Source organism: Oncorhynchus nerka, linkage group LG17 (genome assembly GCF_034236695.1).
Source record: "Oncorhynchus nerka isolate Pitt River linkage group LG17, Oner_Uvic_2.0, whole genome shotgun sequence".
Classification (NCBI taxonomy): domain Eukaryota; kingdom Metazoa; phylum Chordata; class Actinopteri; order Salmoniformes; family Salmonidae; genus Oncorhynchus; species Oncorhynchus nerka.
In genome coordinates, this window is record NC_088412.1 from 50325169 (window position 1) to 50349347 (window position 24179).

General features: G+C 42.4%; 1 protein-coding gene across 2 annotated transcripts in view; it reads left to right on the forward strand.

Moving 5' to 3' along the window:
- The first annotated feature begins 4340 nt into the window (after positions 1 to 4340).
- The window catches only part of LOC115145377 (tensin-3-like), a 75925-nt gene continuing 56086 nt past the window's right edge, over positions 4341 to 24179 (forward strand). For both annotated transcript variants that reach the window (XM_029686896.2, XM_029686897.2), the window contains exons 1-2: positions 4341 to 4429; positions 19998 to 21074. In XM_029686896.2, coding sequence (XP_029542756.1) covers positions 20078 to 21074 — 997 coding nt within the window. In that variant the 5' untranslated portion in view covers positions 4341 to 4429; positions 19998 to 20077. The remainder of the gene's footprint in view (positions 4430 to 19997; positions 21075 to 24179) is intronic.

The following is a 24179-nucleotide window of genomic DNA, read 5'->3' on the forward strand; positions in this document are numbered from 1 at the left end:
GATCTACCATTCCAGTGTTTAATTGCTATATTGTAATTACTTCGCCCCCATGGCCTATTTATTTCCTTAACTTACCTCATTTTCACTCACTGTAAATAGACTTTTTGTTTTCTTTTGTTAAACTGTATTATTGACTGTATGTTTTGTTTATTCCATGTGTAACTCTGTGTTGTTGTATGTGTCGAATTGCTACGCTTTATCTTGGCCAGGTCACAGTTGCAAATAAATAAAATATGTCTAATAAATAAAGTCCTGGTTGGCAAAATGGACCCTCTGTCATCTGGACAATGATTCATTGGAACCCCTAGTTTGATGGGACTCCTATGAGGACATCTCTCCAGATAGACTAGGTATTGTAACATGACCCATTCAATTAAGGTCAGACATACTCAGAGAGAAAGTTAGCATTCGAGGAAGCAGCTCACTGCAAGAGCATGTATGCTGCTTCTCTCCAGTCATACTAAGGAAATTTAATTGTTTTGGGGTAACTGGCTCCCTCTCTCTTTGTCTCTGTTTGCATAGCACTTAATTATTAGACAGGTTAGGTTTGAAAGGGAGTTCTGGGAGACCCTGGTAATTCTCTGGATCTAACGCTTAACCTTGACCCCAATATCCACCCAATGACCTTCTAATAACCACTTTATGACCACTCTATGACCACTACTGTCTTTGGCTGATCTATGACTGCTTGTTGTTTTGGTTGATACACTTCTTGTTTTCTGACGATACTGAGATGATGATGTATATGAAGAATGGCTGGAGTTCTGTTGTTAAATGAGCATTTTAGTGTTTCCAGGGACACAGCACGGTATTTAAAGCTGCATCTTTTCGAGAGGTTTTTCATTTTCGAATGGATCGAAACACAAGCACACACACACACACACACACACACACACACACACCAGGTCTAAATTGGCACAGTCGGGCAGCCATGTAAATTAAACAGACCGCAAGTTGGGAAAGCAATGTGGCAAAGCACACACACATGCACACGCACACACACACACACGTACATTAACAGGTAAACACACGCTCACGCAATCAGAATAATGTTTTTTTTCAGCCGCAGATGGTTCTGTTTTAACTCCTCTTCTCTCTCCCTCTATATCTTGCTCTCTCTCTCTCTCTCTCTCTCTCTCTCTCTCTCTCTCTCTACATTTCACCACTCTTCTTCTCTCTACGTATCACCTCTCTTTTTCTCTACCTTTCCCTTCTACCTGTCCCTTCTCTCCCTCTCTCTCCTCTCCCCCCTACCTACTTTGTCAGGTTCAGGTTGCAGGTTTCCATCCGTTGATCTACCCACTGCCCCCCAACCCCCTCTCCAACACACACAACCCGCTTGAGACCCCACCCCCATGTTTACATTCCCCTCGCCTTATTTGGGAAGCTCAAGGTTTTATGTGTGTGTGCATGTGCGTGTTGGTATGAGAGTGTGTGTGTGTGTGTGTCTTAATCTTGTGTGTGTTTATGGATGCTAGCAGTAGAATGATCCCTCTTTCACCCTTTCACCACAGATACACATGAAGATAAGCAACACTGTTACCTGGGTCTGGAGGTACTGAGAGAGCAGGAGATGGAGGGAGCGAGGAGAGAGGAGAGAGGTGAGAGGAGAGAGGAGAGAGGAGAGAGGAGAGAGGAGCGAGGAGCGAGGAGCGAGGAGCGAGGAGAGAGGAGAGAGGAGCGAGGAGAGAGGAGAGAGGAGAACTTTTGGAGTAACAGAGTAGGTGGGGAGTACAGTGCAATAATCAGTAAGAGACTAGGGGAGGTTATGCTAATTTGATATAGACCAAACCCACTCTATTAAATTGGTCATAACAGGAACATTGTACATCTGGCTAGAAATGATGTAGAAAATTATCTCAACAGGAAGTGAATAATATTAAGAAATGCTATAGATAGAAGAAAAGCAGTGTGGAAATCTACCAAAAAAACATTATGCAACAACAAATTAAATCCCTTCTAGAAAATTTCCTGGACAAAATGTGTCACTGTAATAGCAAAGGTAAAAACTTATCAGTTGAAAACCTACAGTATGTTTGACCTCTCAGCTTCCCTATCAAATCTAAACATTTCAAGCAGACAACCAAAGAAAATGAAGAACAATGACAAATGGTTTGATTTAAAATGCAAAAAACCGAAGAAAGAACCCATCCAAGCAAAAACATAGAGACCCAGAAAACCTGAGCATATGGTGAATCACTAAAACAATACACAAATACACTACGGAAAAAGTAGTAACAGCACGTCAGAAATCTGCTCATTGTAATTGAAGAATCCACAGAATCGAACCACCTCTGGAAACATTGGAAAACTCTGAACAATCAACAACACGAAGTTATCTATCCAAAATGGAGATGTATGGATAAACCACTTCTCCAATCTTTTTGTCTCTACAACCAGAACCCACTGGATTTTCCAATTACCTTGAATGAGCTACAGGACAAAATACAAACCCTTCAACCCAAAAAGGCCTGTGGGTTGATGGAATCCTAAATTAAATGATAAAATATACAGACCACAAATTCCAACTGGCTATACTTAAGCTCTTTAATATCATCCTTAGCTCTCGCATATTCCCCAATATTTAGAACCAAGGACTGATCACCCCAATCCACAAAAGTGGAGAAACCTCAGGGAAATCCTCTGCATTATTATTAACAGCAGACTCCTCAGTGAAAACAATGTACTGAGCAAATGTCAAATTGGCTTTTTACCAAATTACTGTATGACTGACTATGTATTCACTCTGCACCCCCTCATTGACAAACAAGCAAAACAAAGGCAAAGTCTTCTTATGCTTTGTTGATTTCAAAAAAGCTTTCGACTTAATTTGGCATACAAAGTGATGGAAAGTGGTGATGGGTGGAAAACATAGGACATTATAAAATCCATGTACACAAACAACAAGTGTGCGTTTAAAAATTGGCTAAAAACACATACATTTCTTTACACAGGGCCGGGGGGTGAGACAGGGATGCAGCTTAAGCCCCACCCTCTTCAACATATATATCATATATACTAGAACAGTCTGCAGCACCCGGCCTCACCCTACTAGAATCTGAAGTCAAATGTCTACTGTTTGCTGATGATCTGGTGCTTCTGTCCCCAACCAAGGAGGGCCTACAGCAGCAGCTATATCTTCTGCACAGATTCTGTCAGACCTGGGCCCTGATAGTTAATCTCAGTAAGACAAAATAATGGTGTTCCAAAAAAAGGTTCAGTTGCCAGGACCACGAATATAAATTCCATCTAGACACTGTAATCTTAGAGCACACACAAAATTATACATACCTCGGCCTAAACATCAGCGCCACAGGTAACTTCCACAAAGCTGTGAACAATCTGAGAGACAAGGCAAGAAGGGCAATCTATGCCATCAAAAGGAACACAAAATTCGGCATACCAATTAGGATCTGGCTAAAAAATACTTGAATCCGTTACAGAACCCATTGCCCTTTATGGTTGTGAGGTCTGAGGTCTACTCACCAACCAAGAATTCACAAAATGGGACAAACACCAAATTGAGACTCTGCACGCAGAATTCTCCAGAAATATCATCTGTGTATAATGTAAAACACCAAATAATGCATGCAGAGCAGAATTAGGCCGATTGCCCTTAACAGAGAGTATACAGTGGCAGAATACCCGACCACTGTGACTGACCCAAAATCAAGGACATCTTTGACTATGTACAGACTCAGTGAGCATAGCCTTGCTATTGAGAAGGGCTGCCGACGGCAGATATGTCTCTCAAAAGACACATTGCCCTCAAAAAAAATTAGCTGCACTTCCTAACCTCCTGCCAAATGTATGGCCATAACAGAGACACATATTTACCTCAGATTACACAGACACACAAATAATTAGAAAACAAATCCAATTTTGATAAACTCCCATAATTATTGGGTGAAATACCAGTTTGCAATCACAGCAGCAAGATGTGTGACCTGTTGCCAGAAGAAAAGGGCAACCAGCGAAGAACAAACACCATTGTAAATACAACCTATATTTAAATTAATTTGTTTTCCCTTTTGTACTTTAACTATTTGAACATCATTACAACACTGTATATAGAAATAGACTTTGAAATGCCTTTATTCTTGTGGAACTTTTGTGAGTGTAATGTTAACTGTTGATTTTTTATTGTTTATTTCACTTTTCTTTATTATCTACTTATCTATTTGACTTGTTTTGGTCATGTAAACATATGTTTCCCATGTCAATAAAGCCCCTTAAATTGAAATTGAATTGAGAAGGAGAGTGTGAGAGAGCAGAGACAGAGAGAGAGAGAGGGCGTGGGGGGGACCCAGGGGGGCAGTTAGCACCTATAGAGTAAGAGAGAAAGAATGTTAGTCTCTGCTAGTCATCCTTTAGCCGCCTGAGAGAAAGAGAAACGACAGGAGAGGAGAGGAGCTCTACGCAAAACCTGGTCAGAACGGTTACCACTCTTTTCCTTCTCTTTCTCCTCTCTTACTCTTCTCTTCTTACCCTCTACATTTCATTCATTATTTTATTTATCTTTCTTGTTTCACTCATGTGTTTGTCATCTGGGTTCTCTCCGACTTGTGGAATGAGGCGTTGCATGTTGTTTCCAGATGTAGTGATGATGTAAGCTGTGTTACAGTTGCTATAGGGATGACGTTGTTTCTGTAAGTTGTTGTAGTACTATTTGTATTAGTGAATTCATGTGGTGTTAGTGATGGTAGTGAGTGTTTTTGGTGGGAGAGGAGTTGGTGTAAGTTACAAGGGTATTGTTTTTGTCTGTGTTGCAGCGTGTTCAATATGTGTGCTACATTGATGAGTGGGAAGGGATGTTTGTGTTGCTGTTGTGTGTGTTTCTGTGTATGCTCTGTGGGAGGGAGTGGAGTAGAGGGGTGTGTGTGTGTCCGTGTGTGTGTGTGTGTGTGTGTGTGTGTGTGTGTGTGTGTGTGTGTGTGTGTGTGTGTGTGTGTGTGTGTGTGTGTGTGTGTGTGTGTGTGTGTGTGTGTGTGTGTGTGTGTGACTTGAGGTTGAGAGAGGCTTTACTATACCAGTCTGGTTTTGAGTTTCATACTCTCGCTGGACTGAGGAGGCTACACTTACCATTTCGTGTGTATGCGTGCGTGTTTGTGTGCGTGCATGTATGTGTGTGTTTTTGCATTTGTGCGCATTTGTGCGTATGTATATAGCTTTGTTAGGCTTGATTTTGGTCCATCTGGATAACATACTGGGTTCAAAAACCCCCATTACGGAAAAAACACATGAAGTGTGTGATCTTGCATGATCTCATGTGACCACGTGATTTTATGTGAAGTTCATGTGATAGCATGCGGCAACATGTGAAAACATGATCTCATGTGAAATAAATGTGACAACATTGGGATTCAAAATGTCAACACGTGATAACATGGAACTACACGTGATAACATGGAACTACACGTGATAACATGGAACTACACGTGATAACATGGAACTACACGTGATACCATGGAACTACACGTGATACCATGGAACTACACGTGATAACATGGAACTACACGTGATAACATGGAACTACACGTGATACCATGGAACTACACGTGATAACATGGAACTACACTTGATAACATGGAACTACACGTGATACCATGGAACTACACGTGATACCATGGAACTACACGTGATACCATGGAACTACACGTGATAACATGGAACTACACGTGATACCATGGAACTACACGTGATAACATGGAACTACACGTGATACCATGGAACTACACGTGATACCATGGAACTACATGTGATAACATGGAACTACACGTGATACCATGGAACTACACGTGATAACATGGAACTACACGTGATAACATGGAACTACACGTGATACCATGGAACTACACGTGATACCATGGAACTACACGTGATAACATGATCTGCTACACCACCAGAATACATTCCTGCACTTTGCTGAAAAGCTGCCGAGATTCAAGTCAATAATGGTCCAATTATCACCGCCAACGTTACATCAACATTAAACCAACATGACTCCTTCGAGGATTTGAACTTGCAACCTCTTGAGTGCATCGGTGTTTCTGCAGTGCCACCAGGTTCATACTTATTGAGAATGGTGTCAGTGCAGACCACAATTAGAGGTGTTTTCTGGTGGAGGCGTTTCTTGATATGAAGTTACATCCATTGCTGCTTGGCAGGTTCATTCGCGTCTGGAACAACAGTTGTTGACAACTGTTGCATTGTAGCTAAGCCTAACCCTAATCCTTTTCCTAAACTTAACCTCAGTCTACACTCCTGCCACGCTAATTCACCAAACCTACCAAGGCAGCAGCTAGTCTTCCTGGGGTCCAGCAAAACCAAGACAGTTATATACAACAGATTTCACAACACATTAAGTGTGTGCCCTCCCTTATTTGACCTAGATAGTGTGTGTGTATGCATTGGTATGTAGGCGACGTGTGCCTTTTTAAAAATGTATGTAGCTCTGTCCTTGAGCTGTTCTTATCTAATGATGTTCTGTTTTCTGTTTTCTGTTTTGTGAGGACCCCAGGAAGAGTAGCTGCTGCCTTTGCAACAGCTTATGGGGATCCTAATAAAGTACCAAATTCATACATTGTTGTGCTCACTCCTAACAAATATCATTGAGAGCATATGTCATTGACAGAAAATATGTCATTGACTGCATCACTTCTTATTTTGATAAGAAACAATGTGTTGAAAATCCCAAATTGGTTGCATAGTCAACTTACACACAGCTCTGACACACACACACTTATTCCACCAAACATGCCACCAAGGGTCTTTTCAAGGTCCCCAAATCCAGAACAAATTCAAGAAAGCATACAGCGTTATATAGAGCCCTTATTGCATGGAACTTCCTTCCATCTCATATTGCTCAAATAAACAGCAAACCTGGATTAAAAAAACAGAGAAAGCAACACCTCGCGGCACAACGCCTCTCCCCTATTTGACCTAGATAGTGTGTGTGTATGCATTGATATGTAGGCTGCATGTGCCTTTAAAAAATATATATATATTTTTCTGTCCTTGAGCTGTTCTTGTCTAGTGATGTTCTGTATTATGTCATTCTGTTTTCTGTTTTCTGTTTTGTGAGGACCCCAGGAAGAGTAGCTGTTGCTTTTGCAACAGTTTATGGGGATCCTAATAAAATCCCAAATCCCAAATACACTCAGGCTACTACTCTACTCCCACATATCTACAACACAACATTCATGTGTATGTGTTTGTATAGTGCATATGTTATCATGTGTGTGTCTTTACCTGTGTGTGTGTGTGTCTCATCACAGTCCCCGCTGTTCCATAAGGTGTATTTTTAAGTCAGATTTCACTGATTGCATGATGGTGCAATGTTTCTGCTTGTATGATGGCGCATTGATCAGGCATACAGTTTAGATATGCCATTGTTGCCCAACGTCAACCTTTAATGCACTCCAAGATCACAAGGTTGCAAGTTCAAATCCCGAGAGCAATAATGTTTTGTTTTTTCCGTAAGGGTGATGCCAGCAATTTCCTTCTACACCACCAGGTCTGTGTCCATGACAAAGATTGGCTACGGGTTTATTGGCAAAAAGCAGCAGTGCTCAGGGACACAAACCTGGGCAACATTTAGCAGAAATGTATACTTGTGTTGTAGGATGTTTGTCAAAGTTTCTCAAGACATTTGTTTTACCAGTCACCAGGACATCACATGATGGTCCAATATGGTTTTAAACCATCCCAAACCCTTGTAATAAATGACTGTAATGAAATGGTAGTTTTAAAAGTCAGTGGTACGCTGTTCAGCCTAAGTATGGGATTTGAACTCATCACTTTTGGGGTGCACAATTTTTTATGCTGTGCCACAAAGTCTGTAGCATTCCCATACACATTCATTTCGTTACCTATAATACATCTCTGCACTTAGCAAAAGACTGCCTTCTTCATTGCTTTTTTGAGTTATCAATTATTGTGACGATTCTCTCATTATTGATTTCATTGACTTATTTTAGCGATTTGAGGGTTTTCTGTATAGTTCAACGTTACTCCTGAATCACTATGATAAATATAATAGTTTTTCACGAGTTGACTTTTAACAAAGCTGAGACTAACATTGCACTCCAAAGTGTAAGTAAGAGTACAGGGGAAATCAGTTATTAACACAGGCTTGGGTGCATAGAAGAAAGATCAGAATGCCATGAATCAAGAGGTTGTGAGTTTAAATCCCTGGTGAGAACATGTTGAATAATAATTACTGAAGAAAGAAACATACACAATGTAGTCATGTATGTGAAAGTCAAATATGTTGAAAACATTGTTTGGTTAAAAGCACTGTGTGTATCATAACGACACATTTTTGTTTTCACATGTGCAGTGCTCCAGAACCACGTTTCCACATGTGAAATGTTAAGTGAAGTGTTCCACACCACATGTTTTCCCATTAATTCACATGTGAAATTTCATGTGAAATCATGTGGTTTTTCTAGAAGGACACCCACACAATGTTTCAGGTTAGTGTTTCATACTGCTATATGAATCTAGAATATGTTTATTTTCCCATTAATTCACATGTGCAGTGCTCCAGAACCACGTTTCCACATGTGAAATGTTAAGTGAAGTGTTCCAAACCACATGTTTTCCCATTAATTCACATGTGAAATTTCATGTGAAATCATGTGGTTTTTCTAGAAGGGCACCCACACAATGTTTCAGGTTAGTGTTTCATACTGGTAGCTATATGAATCTAGAATATGTTTGTTTTATTGCTCTGTGGGTTCAGCAGTCTGGCTGCTGAGACTGTTTTATGAATGAGACAAGATGTGAATCCTAAATGGCTCCATATTCCCAATATAGTACAGAATATAGTACAGAATATAGTGCCCCATATGGCTCCATATTCCCAATATAGTACAGAATATAGTGCCCCATATGGCTCCATATTCCCAATATAGTACAGAATATAGTGTTTATATGGCTCCATATTCCCAATATAGTACAGAATATAGTGCCCCATATGGCTCCATATTCCCAATATAGAACAGAATATAGTGTTTATATGGCTCCATATTCCCAATATAGTACAGAATATAGTGCCCCATATGGCTCCATATTCCCAATATAGTACAGAATATAGTGCCCCATATGGCTCCATATTCCCAATATAGTACAGAATATAGTGCCCCATATTCCCAATATAGTACAGAATATAGTGCCCCATATGGCTCCATATTCCCAATATAGTACAGAATATAGTGTCCCATATGGCTCCATATTCCCAATATAGTACAGAATATAGTGTTTATATGGCTCCATATTCCCAATATAGTACAGAATATAGTGTTTATATGGCTCCATATTCCCAATATAGTACAGAATATAGTGCCCCATGTGGCTCCATATTCCCAATATAGAACAGAATATAGTGTTTATATGGCTCCATATTCCCAATATAGTACAGAATATAGTGCCCCATATGGCTCCATATTCCCAATATAGTACAGAATATAGTGCCCCATATGGCTCCATATTCCCAATATAGTACAGAATATAGTGCCCCATATTCCCAATATAGTACAGAATATAGTGCCCCATATGGCTCCATATTCCCAATATAGTACAGAATATAGTGCCCCATATGACTCCATATTCCCAATATAGTACAGAATATAGTGCCCTATATGGCTCCATATTCCCAATATAGTACAGAATATAGTGCCCTATATGGCTCCATATTCCCAATATAGTACAGAATATAGTGCCCCATATGGCTCCATATTCCCAATATAGTACAGAATATAGTGCCCCATATGGCTCCATATTCCCAATATAGTACAGAATATAGTGCCCCATATGGCTCCATATTCCCAATATAGTACAGAATATAGTGCCCCATATGGCTCCATATTCCCAATATAGTACAGAATATAGTGCCCCATATTCCCAATATAGTACAGAATATAGTGCCCCATATGGCTCCATATTCCCAATATAGTACAGAATATAGTGTCCCATATGGCTCCATATTCCCAATATAGTACAGAATATAGTGTTTATATGGCTCCATATTCCCAATATAGTACAGAATATAGTGTTTATATGGCTCCATATTCCCAATATAGTACAGAATATAGTGCCCCATATGGCTCCATATTCCCAATATAGAACAGAATATAGTGTTTATATGGCTCCATATTCCCAATATAGTACAGAATATAGTGCCCCATATGGCTCCATATTCCCAATATAGCACAGAATATAGTGCCCCATATTCCCAATATAGTACAGAATATAGTGCCCCATATGGCTCCATATTCCCAATATAGTACAGAATATAGTGCCCCATATGACTCCATATTCCCAATATAGTACAGAATATAGTGCCCTATATGGCTCCATATTCCCAATATAGTACAGAATATAGTGCCCTATATGGCTCCATATTCCCAATATAGTACAGAATATAGTGCCCCATATGGCTCCATATTCCCAATATAGTACAGAATATAGTGCCCCATATGGCTCCATATTCCCAATATAGTACAGAATATAGTGCCCCATATGGCTCCATATTCCCAATATAGTACAGAATATAGTGCCCCATATGGCTCCATATTCCCAATATAGTGCAGAATATAGTGCCCCATATGGCTCCATATTCACAATATAGTACAGAATATAGTGTCCCATATGGCTCCATATTCCCAATATAGTACAGAATATAGTGCCCCATATGGCTCCATATTCCCAATATAGTACAGAATATAGTGCCCCATATGGCTCCATATTCCCAATATAGTACAGAATATAGTGCCCCATATGGCTCCATATTCCCAATATAGTACAGAATATAGTGCACCATATGGCTCCATATTCCCAATATAGTACAGAATATAGTGTTTATATGGCTCCATATTCCCAATATAGTACAGAATATAGTGCCCCATACGGCTCTGGTCAAAAGTAAGGCTTTATGTACGGAATAGGGTGTCATTTGGGATGCACTGTTTCATTGATGAAAAGTCTGGATGGAAGGAGAACCCCGATGTTCTAGATCATTAGCTAAGATATTTTTATGGAATGTCATACCTAATATCAACATCTAGTGCAATTCTGTGGCCCAAACTTTATAGTTACGGTAGGTATATACTGTGCATGTTATGCATGCGTTGTTACAGTAAAAGTACCGGTACGTTATTATTGCTCTTCAAGATGAAAATCTCTGTCTAAACAGCTTCCATCAGATAGAGGAATTTGTGTGTTATCTAATATCAACATCTGGTGCAATTATTGGACTTTTGTTGAACAGAGTGGATAGTCAGCTGGAACCACTCTCTAGTTCATTCTAACATCCTTTTAGTCTTTCCTGGTTTACTCTGATATTAGAGGTCACTTTGTGTGTGGTGTGCATGTGTGTGTGTGAGGGAGAGAGCTTGCCATCTGTGTCATGTCACAGCAGGGCCGACGCCAGAACAAATCAGTTGGAGGGGCCTTTGTATTCCATAGGTGGGCACGTTTTTTTCACGGGACCTTCAATTTCTTATCTGGTGTAGTAGTAAAAAACGTAGGAAGCTTGTGAGTTTCAAGTTTGGGGAAGCTTATGATTTATCTTACCATTTATACCAATCTGCGTGCCAGTTATGATTATTTTTATATGCAAAGTGTCATGGAACAGTTTCCTTTCAATAATAAATCATTGTCAGATGGTTAATCATAAAAATCTGAAGTAAAATTATAAAAATCTTAAAGTTAAAATTCAACTATGGCAAGAGGACCAGCCTCTGCCATATGGACACATTGGTAAACTGTATAGAACTCTAAGATAGCCTTTAGGACAATTCAGAAGTAAGCCTATAACTTCCAACGTCAACTAAGTAAAATACATAGGTACTCTACTCTGCCTCCCTTTCTATCTGTCTTGACTTGATCTATTGCTAGTGAAGTCCTGACATTTAATCCTCCTTACTCGACACGTTTTTTTCAGTTCTGCCCAAATTTTGTATAGGATTGAGGTCAGAGCTTTGTGATGGCCACTCCAATACCTTGACTTTGTTGTTGTCTGACGGGACACTGGTGTGGAGCGGGTTCAGTAACCAACGCCCGCTCAATGTCCGCGTCCAGCTCCCACACGACCGGTGCTACCAAACAGGAGGCCGGGAGAATGGGAGTCTGATCCATGGGCCCGCACCTCTGTGTCATACAGCTGGGACAGTGCGTCTGCCTTAACATTCTAGGAACCTGGTCTGTAGGACAGGATAAACACAAAACGGGTAAAGAACATGGCCCACCTTGCCTGATGAGGATTCAGTCTCCTAGCTGCCCGGATGTACTCCAGGTTGCGGTGGTCAGTCCAGATGAGGAAAGGGTGTTTAGCTCCCTCAAGCCAATGTCTCCATGCCTTCAAAGCCTTAACCACAGGCAACAGCTCCCGGTCCCCCACATCATAGTTCCACTCCGCCGGGCTGAGCTTCTTCGAGAAGAAAGCACAGGGGCGGAGCTTCGGTGGCGTGCCCAAGCGTTGAGAGAGCACGGCTCCAATCCCAGCCTCTGATGTGTCCACCTCCACTATGAATGCCAAAGAGGGATCCGGATGGGCCACCACCGGAGCCGAGGTAAACAGAGCTCTCAGCTGACCAAAAGCCCTGTCCGCCTCAACCGACCACTGCAGACGTACAGGACCCCACTTCAGCAGTGAGGTAATGGGAGCAGCCACCTGGCCAAAACCCCGGATAAATCTCCGGTAGTAATTGGCAAACCCTAAAAATCGCTGCACCTCCTTTATCGTGCTGGGAGTCGGCCAATTATACACAGCTGAAATGTGGTCACTCTCCATCTCCACCCCTGATGTGGAAATGTGATACCCTAGGAAGGAGGCGGACTGTTGAAAGAAAAGGCATTTCTCAGCCTTGACGTACAGGTCATGCTCCAACAGTCGTCCAAGTACCTTGCGCACCAAGGACACATGCTCGGTGCGTGTAGTGGAATATATCAGAATGCCCGTACAGGTCCCTGAAAATCTCGTCTACGAAGGATTGGAAGACTGATGGAGCATTCATCAACAAAACGGCATGACGAGGTACTCATAATGCCCTGAGGTGGTACTAAATGCCGTCTTCCACTCATCTCCCTCTCGAATACGCACCAGATTGTACGCACTCCTGAGATCCAGTTTAGTGAAGAAACGTACCCCATTGACTCAATTACCGTGGAGATAAGAGGTGGGGGTAACTGTACCTCACCGTGATTTGATTGAGACCTCTATAATCAATGCACGGGCGCAGACCTCCATCCTTCTTCTTCACAAAAAAGAAACTCGAGGAGGCGGGCCGTTAGCATCGAATAGGCCCCGTGATATGCAACTTTTCAGGGAAGTTAGGAACCGATATACACAGGCAGTTAGGAAACATTTTTTTTTTTTTTTACATTTAAGTCATTTAGCAGACGCTCTTATCCAGAGCGACTTACAAATTGGTGCGTTCACCTTAAGACATCCATTGGAACAGCCACTTTACAATAGTGCATCTAAATCTTTTAAGGGGGGTGAGAAGGATTACTTTATCCTATCCTAGGTATTCCTGAAAGAGGTGGGGTTTCAGGTGTCTCCGGAAGGTGGTGATTGACTCCGCTGTCCTGGCGTCGTGAGGGAGTTTGTTCCACCATTGGGGGGCCAGAGCAGCGAACAGTTTTGACTGGGCTGCGCGGGAACTGTACTTCCTCAGTGGTAGGGAGGCGACCAGGCCAGAGGTGGATGAACGCAGTGCCCTTGTTTGGGTGTAGGGCCTGATCAGAGCCTGGAGGTACTGAGGTGCCGTTCCCCTCACAGCTCCGTAGGCAAGCACCATGGTCTTGTAGCGGATGCGAGCTTCAACTGGAAGCCAGTGGAGAGAGCGGAGGAGCGGGGTGACGTGAGAGAACTTGGGAAGGTTGAACACCAGACGGGCTGCGGCATTCTGGATGAGTTGTAGGGGTTTAATGGCACAGACAGTTGACTTGTTCCTGTGGATTAACCAAGGCCCAAATTGGAAAGGCCTATGGAGTGAAACACTGACAGTTGTTCATAATGTCAAAAACATAACTGAGGGTTGTACACGATTGCTCAACACCTCCAGACCATGATATAGAAAAAAAGGAAAGCTAAGGCTAGCTTCTTCAAACAGAAATTTGCATCCTGTAGCACAAACTCAAAAAAGTTCTGGGACACTGCAAAGTTCATGGAGAATAAGAGCACCTCCTCCCAGCTGCCCACTGCACTGAGGCTAGGAAACACTGTCACCACCGATAAATCCACTATAATTGAGAATTTCAATAAGCATTTTTCCACGGCTGGCCATGCTTTCCACCTGGCTATCCCTACCCCTACCCCGGTCAACTGCCCGGCACTCCCCACAGCAACTCGCCCAAGCCTCCCCCATTTCTACTTCACCCAAATCCAGATAGCTGATGTTCTGAAAGAGCTGAAAAATCCGGACCCCTACAAATCAGCTGAGCTATACAATCTGGACCCTCTCTTTCTAAAAATTATCTGCCGAAATTGTTGCAACCCCTATTACTAGCCTGTTCAACATCTCTTTCGTATCGTCTGAGATTCCCAAAGATTGGAAAGCTGCCGCGATCATCCCCTTCTTCAAAGGGGGAGACACTCTAGACTCAAACTGCCACAGACCTATATCTATCCTACCCTGCCTTTCTGAGGTCTTCGAAAGCCAAGTTAACAAACAGATTACCGACCGTTTCGAATCCCACCGTACCTTCTCCGCTATGCAATCTGGTTTCAGAGCTGGTCACGAGTGCACCTCAGCCACGCTCAAGGTCCTAAATGATATCATAACCGCCATCGATAAGAGACATTACTGTGCAGTCTTATTCATCGACCTGGCCAAGGCTTTTGACTCTGTCAATCACCACATTCTTATCGGCAGACTAAACGGCCTTGGTTTCTCAAATGACTGCCAACTACTTCTCTGATAGAGTTCAGTGTGTCAAATCGGAGGGCCTGTTGTCTGGACCTCTGGCAGTCTCTATGGAGGTGCCACAGGGTTAAATTCTCGGGTCGACTCTCTTCTCTGTATACATCAATGATGTCGCTCTTGCTGCTGGTGATTCTCTGATGCACCTCTATGCAGACGACACCATTCTGTATACCTCTGACCCTTCTTTGGAGACTGTGTTAACTAACCTCCAGACGAGCTTCAATGCCATACAACTCTCCTTCCGTGCCCTCCAACTGCTCTTCAATGCAAGTTAAACTAAATGCATGCTCTTCAACCGATTGCTGCCCGCACCTGCCCGCCCATCCAGCATCAACACTCTGGATGGTTCTGACTTATGTGGACAACTACAAATACCTAGGTGCCTGGTTAGACTGTAAACTCTCCTTCCAGAATTAATGTGAGTACATTAAGCATCTCCAATCCAAAATTAAATCTAGAATCAGCCTCCTATTTCACAACAAAGCATCCTTCACTCATGCTGCCAAACAAACTCTCGTAAAACTGAGCATCCTACCGATCCTCGATTTTGGGATTGTCATTTACAACATATCCTGCAACACTCTACTCAGCAAATTGGATGCAGTCTATCACAGTGCCATCCATTTTGTCACCAAAGCCCCATATACTACCCACCATTGCGACCTGTACACTCTCGTTGGCTGGCACTCGCTTCATGCTCATCGCCAAACCCACTGGCTCCAGGTCCTCTACAAGTCTTTACTAGGTAAAGCCCTGCATTATCTCAGGTCACTGGTCACAATAGCAGCACCCACCCGTAGCACGCTCTCCAGCAGGTGTATCTCACTAGTCACCCCCAAAGCCAATTTCTCCTTTGGCCGCCTTTCCTTCCAGTTCTCTGCTGCCAACAACTGGAACGAACTTCAAAAATCACTGAAGCTGGAGACTTGTATCTCCCTCACTAGCTTTAAGCACCAGCTATCAGAGCAGCTCTCAGATCACTGCACCTGTACATAGCCCATCTGTAATATTGCCCTTCCAACTACCTCATCCCCATACTGTATTTTTGTATTCATCTTGTTCTTTTGCACCCCAGTATCTCTACTTGCACATTCATCTTCTGCTCGTCAATCACTTCAGTGTTTAATTGGTATATTGTAATTACTTTGCCACCATGCCGTATTTATTGCCTTACCTCCCTTATCTTACCTCATTTGCACAAACTGTATATATCTTTTCTTTACTGTATAATTGACTGTATGTTTGTGTATTCCATGTGTAACTCTGTGTTGTTGTATGTGTCAAACTGCTTTGCCTTATTCTTGGCCAGGTCACAGTTGTAAATGAGAACTTGTTCTCAACTAGCCTACCTGGTTAAATAAAGGTGAAATTAAATTTAAAACTATTTTAAAAATCTATTGTGTTTTGGAGAAAATGGGGGTCATGTTAGCAGTAACTGAATAACGTTACTATGAAACCAAGGTTTCTCCCAGTTCCACTCTATGAGCAGTTACTACCTTTATGCAGGTAGGTGGGGCAGTATTGCTAGTTGCACTACCCAAATTTCAGGCTTCCCAAATAGGTATAGGCCTACACACTTGTGATTAAGTGATAATGCCTGAAAAGTTGTTGTTTGGAGCATATATTGCATAGGTGAAGTTGAGGGCCGGCAAACTGTGCCAATGTATCCTCAAAACACTGGCTTTGAAGGAATTATCACTTTTATACAACGGGTTACCAACATATTCAAATAATTATTGACATATTTTAATTAAAAACATTATTTTTATGAATTAACTCATACATTTCATCCTTCCACGAGATATAGTCCTGACACAAATCTAGGGTTGCTACCCAAGCCGGCTGGTCGTTCGTCCTATCGGTTTGGTTGCCGGAGTTGTGACCCAGTCGTTAAGTCGTTTTGTTCTAAATCTATGGATTTTCAAAAAGAACAGTCGTTCATTCTAAACGTTCATTCTAAATGTTACATTACCATGATGCCTGGGAATGTTCTTATCCCTTGCTTGCTTGTCTTAAGGATCGGTGTCCCGCTAACGGGACAACTTCCGGTGAAACTGGAGGGCGCGCAATTCAAATAAATAATAATAAATATTATGGATTTTAAACATTTAGGTATATATAAGTGTCTTATATTGTCTGAAAGCTTACATTCTTGTTAATCTAACTGCACTGTCCGATTTACAGTAGCTATTACAGCAAAAACATGCCATGTGATTGTTTGAGGATGGCGCTCCACATCAAAGTATTTTTCCACCGGCACAGGTTTCATACATTCACATTTAACGATGAAATATTCACTTACTTTTTGAAAATCTTCCTCTGATTTGACATCCAAAGGGTCCCAGCTATAACATGTAGTGTAGTTTAGTTTGTTAAAGTTTGTTAGATAAAATCCATCTTTATATCCCAAAAGGTCTGTTTAGTTGGCGCCATCGATTTGAGTAATCCACTCGTTCGACTTGCAGAGAAAGGAATCCAAAAATATACCCCTAAACTTTGTTTCAACAAGTCAAAGTACGTTTCTATTTACTCCTCAGATACCCTAAAATGCAATTAAACTATAATAATTATTTCAGAAAGAAGTATGTTCAATAGGAAACCTATTTTAGCAGTAATGTCTTCATGGCGCGAGCAAACACAAATTTCCAAGACTGTGTCCTTCTACTGAAACTGTGATTTCGTATTATTTTTTTAAAAGTTAAAAGCCTGAAGCCTTGAACATAGACTGCTGACACCCCGTGGAAGCCATAGGAATTGCATCCAGGGAGCTCATTTTCAATATTCTCTTGCATTTCTAAGAGGATGGCCTCTCAAATAAAAAAAATGTCTGGTTGGTTTTTCTTTAGATTTTCTCCAACCATATCTATTGTGTTATATTCCTACATTATTTTAATTATTATTTTATTTTATTTTACATCATTTCTACAAACTTCAAAGTGTTTTCTTTCAAATGATACCAATTATATGCATATCCTGGCTTCAGGGCCTGAGCTACAAACAGTTTACTTTGGGCACATCATTCAGACAGGAAATGGATAAAAAAGGGTCCTATTCCTACGAAGCTCTAGCTTTCCACCTTTGGCTAACACAGTCACTTCAAACTGTGCAAAGTTGCCGCATTTGCATTTGTTTAATATGTTTTCTAGTGATTGTTTGCGCACACATCCATAACAATGAGCTAATGATGTGCGATTTCGCCTGGCATATAACATTTGCTCTCTCGCTAGGCCACTGTTCAGAAGAGATAGCCAACTACACAGCTAACACAATCACTTCAAACTGAAGCTGATATGACAGCAAACTAGTTGCAATTTCGTGTTTTCTATTGATATTTTTTTGTATATATCCATAAAAATTATACTGATTCATTATTTCGACTGGCTGAGAAAAGCTGCCAGCCTGACTCTCTAATCCCAACTCTCAACACATTTTTTTTTAAACCACAGGACAGCTGGAGATCGGATTTCACTACTGAAACAATGTTTCAAATCTCGGAGAGACAGCAAGGTTATTACAAATCTCCGCTGTGGAAAACCAAATGCTAGTCTAAAAGAAATGGGAGATAATGTCAAGATGCTTTTTACAGAGTAGATCTAGTATATAAATGACCTGGCTGAGCTGATGAGACAATGGTGTGAGGAGTCAGATGGAACAGAGCAATTAGGCATTTGAACGTCATAGATTTGGTGGTAACTTGTGGAATAGACACCGGCTCAAATGCAGTTTTAACCAATCAGCATCCAGGATTAGAACTACCCATTGCATAATTTGAAAGAATCCACAGCTATATATATATATATATTTAAAAATCTAATGATCCTCTGTGGCTAAGTTATGCTCCCTGGTGAATATTTTTTTATTGTTTTATTTAGACAGGAGTAATTATATAATTTAGCTGAAATTTCAATTTACATTAGGGCATCCTAACAGTGCACTGTGCACTTTCCTTTCCTATGTGCAAGAGGCTGAACCCAAAGATCTGATATTATGATGAGATGCTCATGTCTCTGTCCTAACAACGGAGTCTCTGTCCCAAAGATGGGAAGGCAGGCAACAAATGTAGGTCTGCATATTATTCCCATAGAAAAACATTGGGCTAATAATGGACAATGGATTTTGGCGAGTGAACCCTCTTGCTTAGCCTCTTCCTCTCTGCTGAAACTACACTGACTGCACAAAACATTAAGGACACTCTTTCCATGATACAGACCTTCTAGGTGAATCCAGGTGAAAGCTATGATCCCTTATTGACGTCACTTGTTAAATCCACTTCAATCAGTGTAGATGAAGGGGAGGAGACAGGTTAAAGAAGGATTTTTAAGCCTTGAGACAATTGAGACATGGATTGTGTATGTGTGCCATTCAGAGGGTGAAGGGGCAAGACAAATGATGTAAGTGCCTTTCAACGGGGTATGGTAGTAGGTGCCAGGCACACCGGTTTGTGTCAAGAACTCCACCACTGCTGGGTTTTTCAAGCTCAACAGTTTCCCGTGTGTATCAAGAATGGCCCACCACCCAAAGGACATCAAGCCAACTTGACACAACTGTGGGAAGCATTTGGAGTCAACATGGGCCAGCATCCCTGTGGAACTTTTTCCACACCTTGTAGAGTCCATGCCCCGATGAATTGAGGTTGTTCTGAGGGCAAAGGGGAGGGGAGGTTCAACTGAGATTGAAATGTAATAACAATAACAAGGCTATACACAGGGGGTACAAGTACCGAGTCTACAGACAGAGGTTAATTGAGGTAATTCAGGTAACATGTACATGTAGGTAGGGGTAAAGTGGCTATGCATAGATAATAAACAGCGAGTAAGACCAGCGTAAAAAAGGTGGGGTCAATGCAAGACCTGGGGGTAGAAGCTGTTAAGAAGCCCTGTGGACCTACACTTGGCACTGTGTGTGTGTGTCCAGTGCACCAGGCCTCTGTTTGTGTGTCGAAGGATGATTAAAAGAGGTTGAGGGTTCTAGGTTGTTAAGCGTGTCATACTTTTTGTGTCGGTGTGTCTAAGTACTCTGAGTTACCGCTGCCTGTTTTACACATCTTCTCTGCCTCTTCCTCAGCTCTGCCTCATAGCCCTGGCCCTGCCAATGGCAGCCTCTACGCCAGAGTGAGGAAGAGGAGTAGTGACAAAGGAGGTGATATGTTTCCCCAGGCAACCAGCGGCCCTATCCCCAGTGACCTTGCCCTGTCAGCCGGTAGTGATTCAGGCTTCTCTATTGCCTCCCAGTGGACAGGGGTTATTACTGCAGTGAGCCCTGGGAGAGGGCCCAGTGAGGACGAACGTACCCAGCAAAGGAGGCTTCTATCTGGGGTTGGCCTGGAGAAGGCTCAGCCTCCTCTGGAAGACATGACAAAGCTCCCAGCCTCCAGTAATGGAGAGGGGAAGATGGACGGGGACAAGGAAGGCTTAGGGCAGCCTGTCAACGAGGAGACCTTGCCCAGCGAGAGGGAGACAGACATCCTGGATGATGACGAGTTTATCCCTGAAGCTAGCCCTGCCTTGGACAGGCATAGCTTGGCTAGCATCGGCTCATTGTCCTCTGAGAGCCTGCCTGAAGCCCAGCAATTGGTCCAGAGTGGAAGTGGATACTCCACCCCCTCCACCTACACCACCCAATCATGGGTGCAGCAGCAGCAGGCAGTCGACGCCCCAGAGGGGGAGGAGCAAACAGACCAGGGGTGGGACAGCCCTGTGGACACACCTCCTCTGATTGGTCCAGACACCCTGTCAGTTCCAGACATGCCCAATACGGGGACCAGCAGAAGAGAGGTGTTGCAGAGACAAATGGAGGGTGGGGTGGGGGTTGAGAGGTCGCCTGTGCAGATGGACAGCGACAAACATTCCACACACACCACATATGCCACACACACCACACATGTCCAACACAGTACACATGCCACACACACCACACACACACCCCTACCCTCAGGGGAACTCTATGGGCAGGAGGAGCTTGCCTCGTTAGTAACAGACATGGATGAGTCCATCGAGCAGCTCAACCGGTTAATCCTTGACCTGGACCCCACCTTCATACCTGTCCCCACCCGACATCCCGTCCCCCCCCTGTCCCGCTCCGCCTCCCTCCACACCAATGGGATAAGCCAAACGACAACCCACGCCAACGCCAGCCAATCAGGTGAGACCATGTTAACCAGAGCGGGGTTCCATCCTTCTCATTCAAACAACATCACACTGATGAGCTAGCAATGACTTCAAATTGAACATCTGTTTGTCTAATTTGAGATACAGTAGAATCACAATAGAATCACAGGGAAAGGCTCTGTCCCTCTGTTACAGTTATGATATTTCAATATTCATGTTAAAAATGCATATTAGAAGGTGATTTTATTTGTTTTTTTCCTCAATTCTTACAGGTAAAACATTCAATCAGTTAAAATGAGAATCAATCACTCAATCCATCGTCAATAAAACATTCTAAAGAATCAACAATTCAAACAAATAACCAAATGGTCATCCAATCAAAAAATAATCAGAAGAATTAGTCTGTCAGTCAATCTGTCAGTCAATCCACTGTCAGTCTGTGTGTTGGGGGAGGGGTGGGGTCTGGGCTGGCAATTGCTGGATGGAGGCGACAGTTGTGGTTGTATCCTCTGCCGTCTATGGATGAATTCCCTAGTGGGGAGGCAACCATGAACAGCCATCTGGAGTGTGTATTTCTGTTCTGATGGTAATGTCAGGGTCATGGTTTCTGGGATGACTTGGGTGATGGTGGGGGCTGTTTCTGGGACATTTTGGGTGGTGGGTTGGGCGTTGAATGTGGAAAGTTCTGGGTCTGGTTCTGGCTTCTTCATTGCTGTTGTCTGGTGGATGGGGTGGGGGTTAGTGGGGTTGGGTTTTTTGGCTCTTACCCTGCCTGTGTGGGAACTGGGGCAGGTTCTGAATAAGTGGCTGCCGTTCCTGCACCGGTTACTGGGTGCAGTCCAAAGTGGGAAGGTTGTCTTTACAGCTCTTACAGATGATGGCTGTGCAGGCTGCGGCCAGATGGCCGAGTTGGCTACAGTTCATGCACAGTTTGGGCATTTATACACAGTACCAGCCAAATTATTGGACACTCATTCCAGGGTTTTTCTTAAACCACTTTGGGCTAGGGGATGTATTTTCACTAGAGGTCGACCGATTAATCGGAATGTCCGATTAATTAGGGCCGATTTCAAGTTTTCATAACAATCGTAAATCGGTATTTTTGGACACCGGTTTGGCCAATTTACTTTTTATTTTTTTGTTTACACCTTTATTTAATCTTTATTTAACCTGGCAAGTCAGTTAAGAACACATTCTTACTTTCAATGACGGCCTAGGAACGGTGGGTTAACTGCCTCGTTCAGGGGCAGAATGACAGATTTTTACCTTGTCAGCTCGGGGGATTCAATCTTGCAATCTTACCGTTAACTAGTCCAACGCTTTAACCACCTGATTACATTGCACTCCACGAGGAGACGGCCTGTTACGCGAATGCAGTAAGCCAAGGTAAGTTGCTAGCTAGCATTAAACTTATCTCATAAAAAAACAATCAATCAATCAATCATAATCACTAGTTAACTACATATGGTTGATGATATTACTATTTTATCTAGCGTGTCCTGCTTTGCATATAATCGATGCGGTGCGTATCGTTGCACGACTGTACCTAACCATAAACATCAATGCCTTTCTTAAAATCAATACACACAAGTATATATTTTTAAACCTTCATATTTAGCTAAAAGAAATCCAGGTTAGCAGGCAATATTAACCAGGTGAAATTGTGTCACTTCTCTTGCGTTCATTGCACGCAGAGTCAGTGTATATGCAACAGTTTTGGGCCGCCTAATTTGCCCGAATTTTATGTAATTATGACATAACATTGAAGGTTGTGCAATGTAACGGGAATATTTAGATTTATGGATGCCACCCGTTAGATAAAATACGGCAAGGTTCCGTATTTCACTGAAAGAATAAACGTCTTGTTTTCGAGATGATGGTTTCCAGATTTGACCATATTAATGACCTAAGGCTCGTATTTCTGTGTGTTATCATGTTATAACTAGGTCTATGATTTGATAGAGCAGTCTGACTGAGCGATGGTAGGCACCAGCAGGCTCGTAGCATTCCTTCAAACAGCACTTTCGTGCATTTGCCAGCAGCTGTTTATGACTTAGAGCCTATCAACTCCCGAGAATAGAGATTAGTTACCTGGGTGCGCGCTAATAGCGTTTCAAACGTCACTTGCTCTGAGACTTGGAGTGGTTGTTCCCCTTGCTCTACATGGGTAACGCTGCTTCGAGGGTGGCTGTTGTCGTTGTGTTCCTGGTTCGAGCCCAGGTAGGAGCGAGGAGAGTCTATACTATACTGTTACACTGGCAATACTAAAGTGCCTATAAGAACATCCAATAGTCAAAGGTTTATGAAATACAAATGGTATAGAGAGAAATAGTCCTATAATTCCTATAATAACTACAACCTAAAACTTCTTACTTGGGAATATTGAAGACTCATGTTAAAAGGAACCACCAGCTTTCATATGTTCTCATGTTCTGAGCTGTCACGAATCCCGCCGAAGATGGTGCCTCTTCCTGTTCGGACGGCGCTCGGCGGTCGCCGTCGCCGGCCTATTAGCTGCCACCGATCCCCTTTTCTGTTTAATTTACTTTTGTCTGATTAGTTTCACCTGTTTCTTGTTTAGGTTTTGGTTTTGGGCTATTTAAACCCGGTAGGCCCGCCGGCTTTTCTGTTATTTGATGTGTGTGATTTCTGTGGAAGTATTTTTGCTCTCGAACCGTTTCGTCCTGTTGTTTTGGACTGGGTCTTATTGCGCCCGGTGTTCTTCTGAATCAAACGCGCCAAATTAATGGACATTTTGGGGATATAAAGAAGCGATTTATCGAACATAAAGACCATTTGTGATGTTTCTGGGACATTTTGGAGTGTCAACAGAAGAAGATCTTCAAAGGTAAGGCATGAATGATATCGTTATTTCTGACTTTTGTGTCGCCACCTGCCTGGTTGAAATCTGATCTTCATGTGTTGGTACGCTGGGCGCTGTCCTCAGACATATTCTCATTGTCTGTTTTCACTGTAAAGCCTTTTTTGAAATCTTACACATTGGCTGGATTAACAAGAAGTTAATCTTTAACCCGATGTATAACACTTGTTTGCTTTAGGAATTCTTATTTTGAGTATTTCTCTTTTTGAATTTGGCGGCTGCAATTTCACTGGGTGAAAATCAAATCGATCCCGCGAG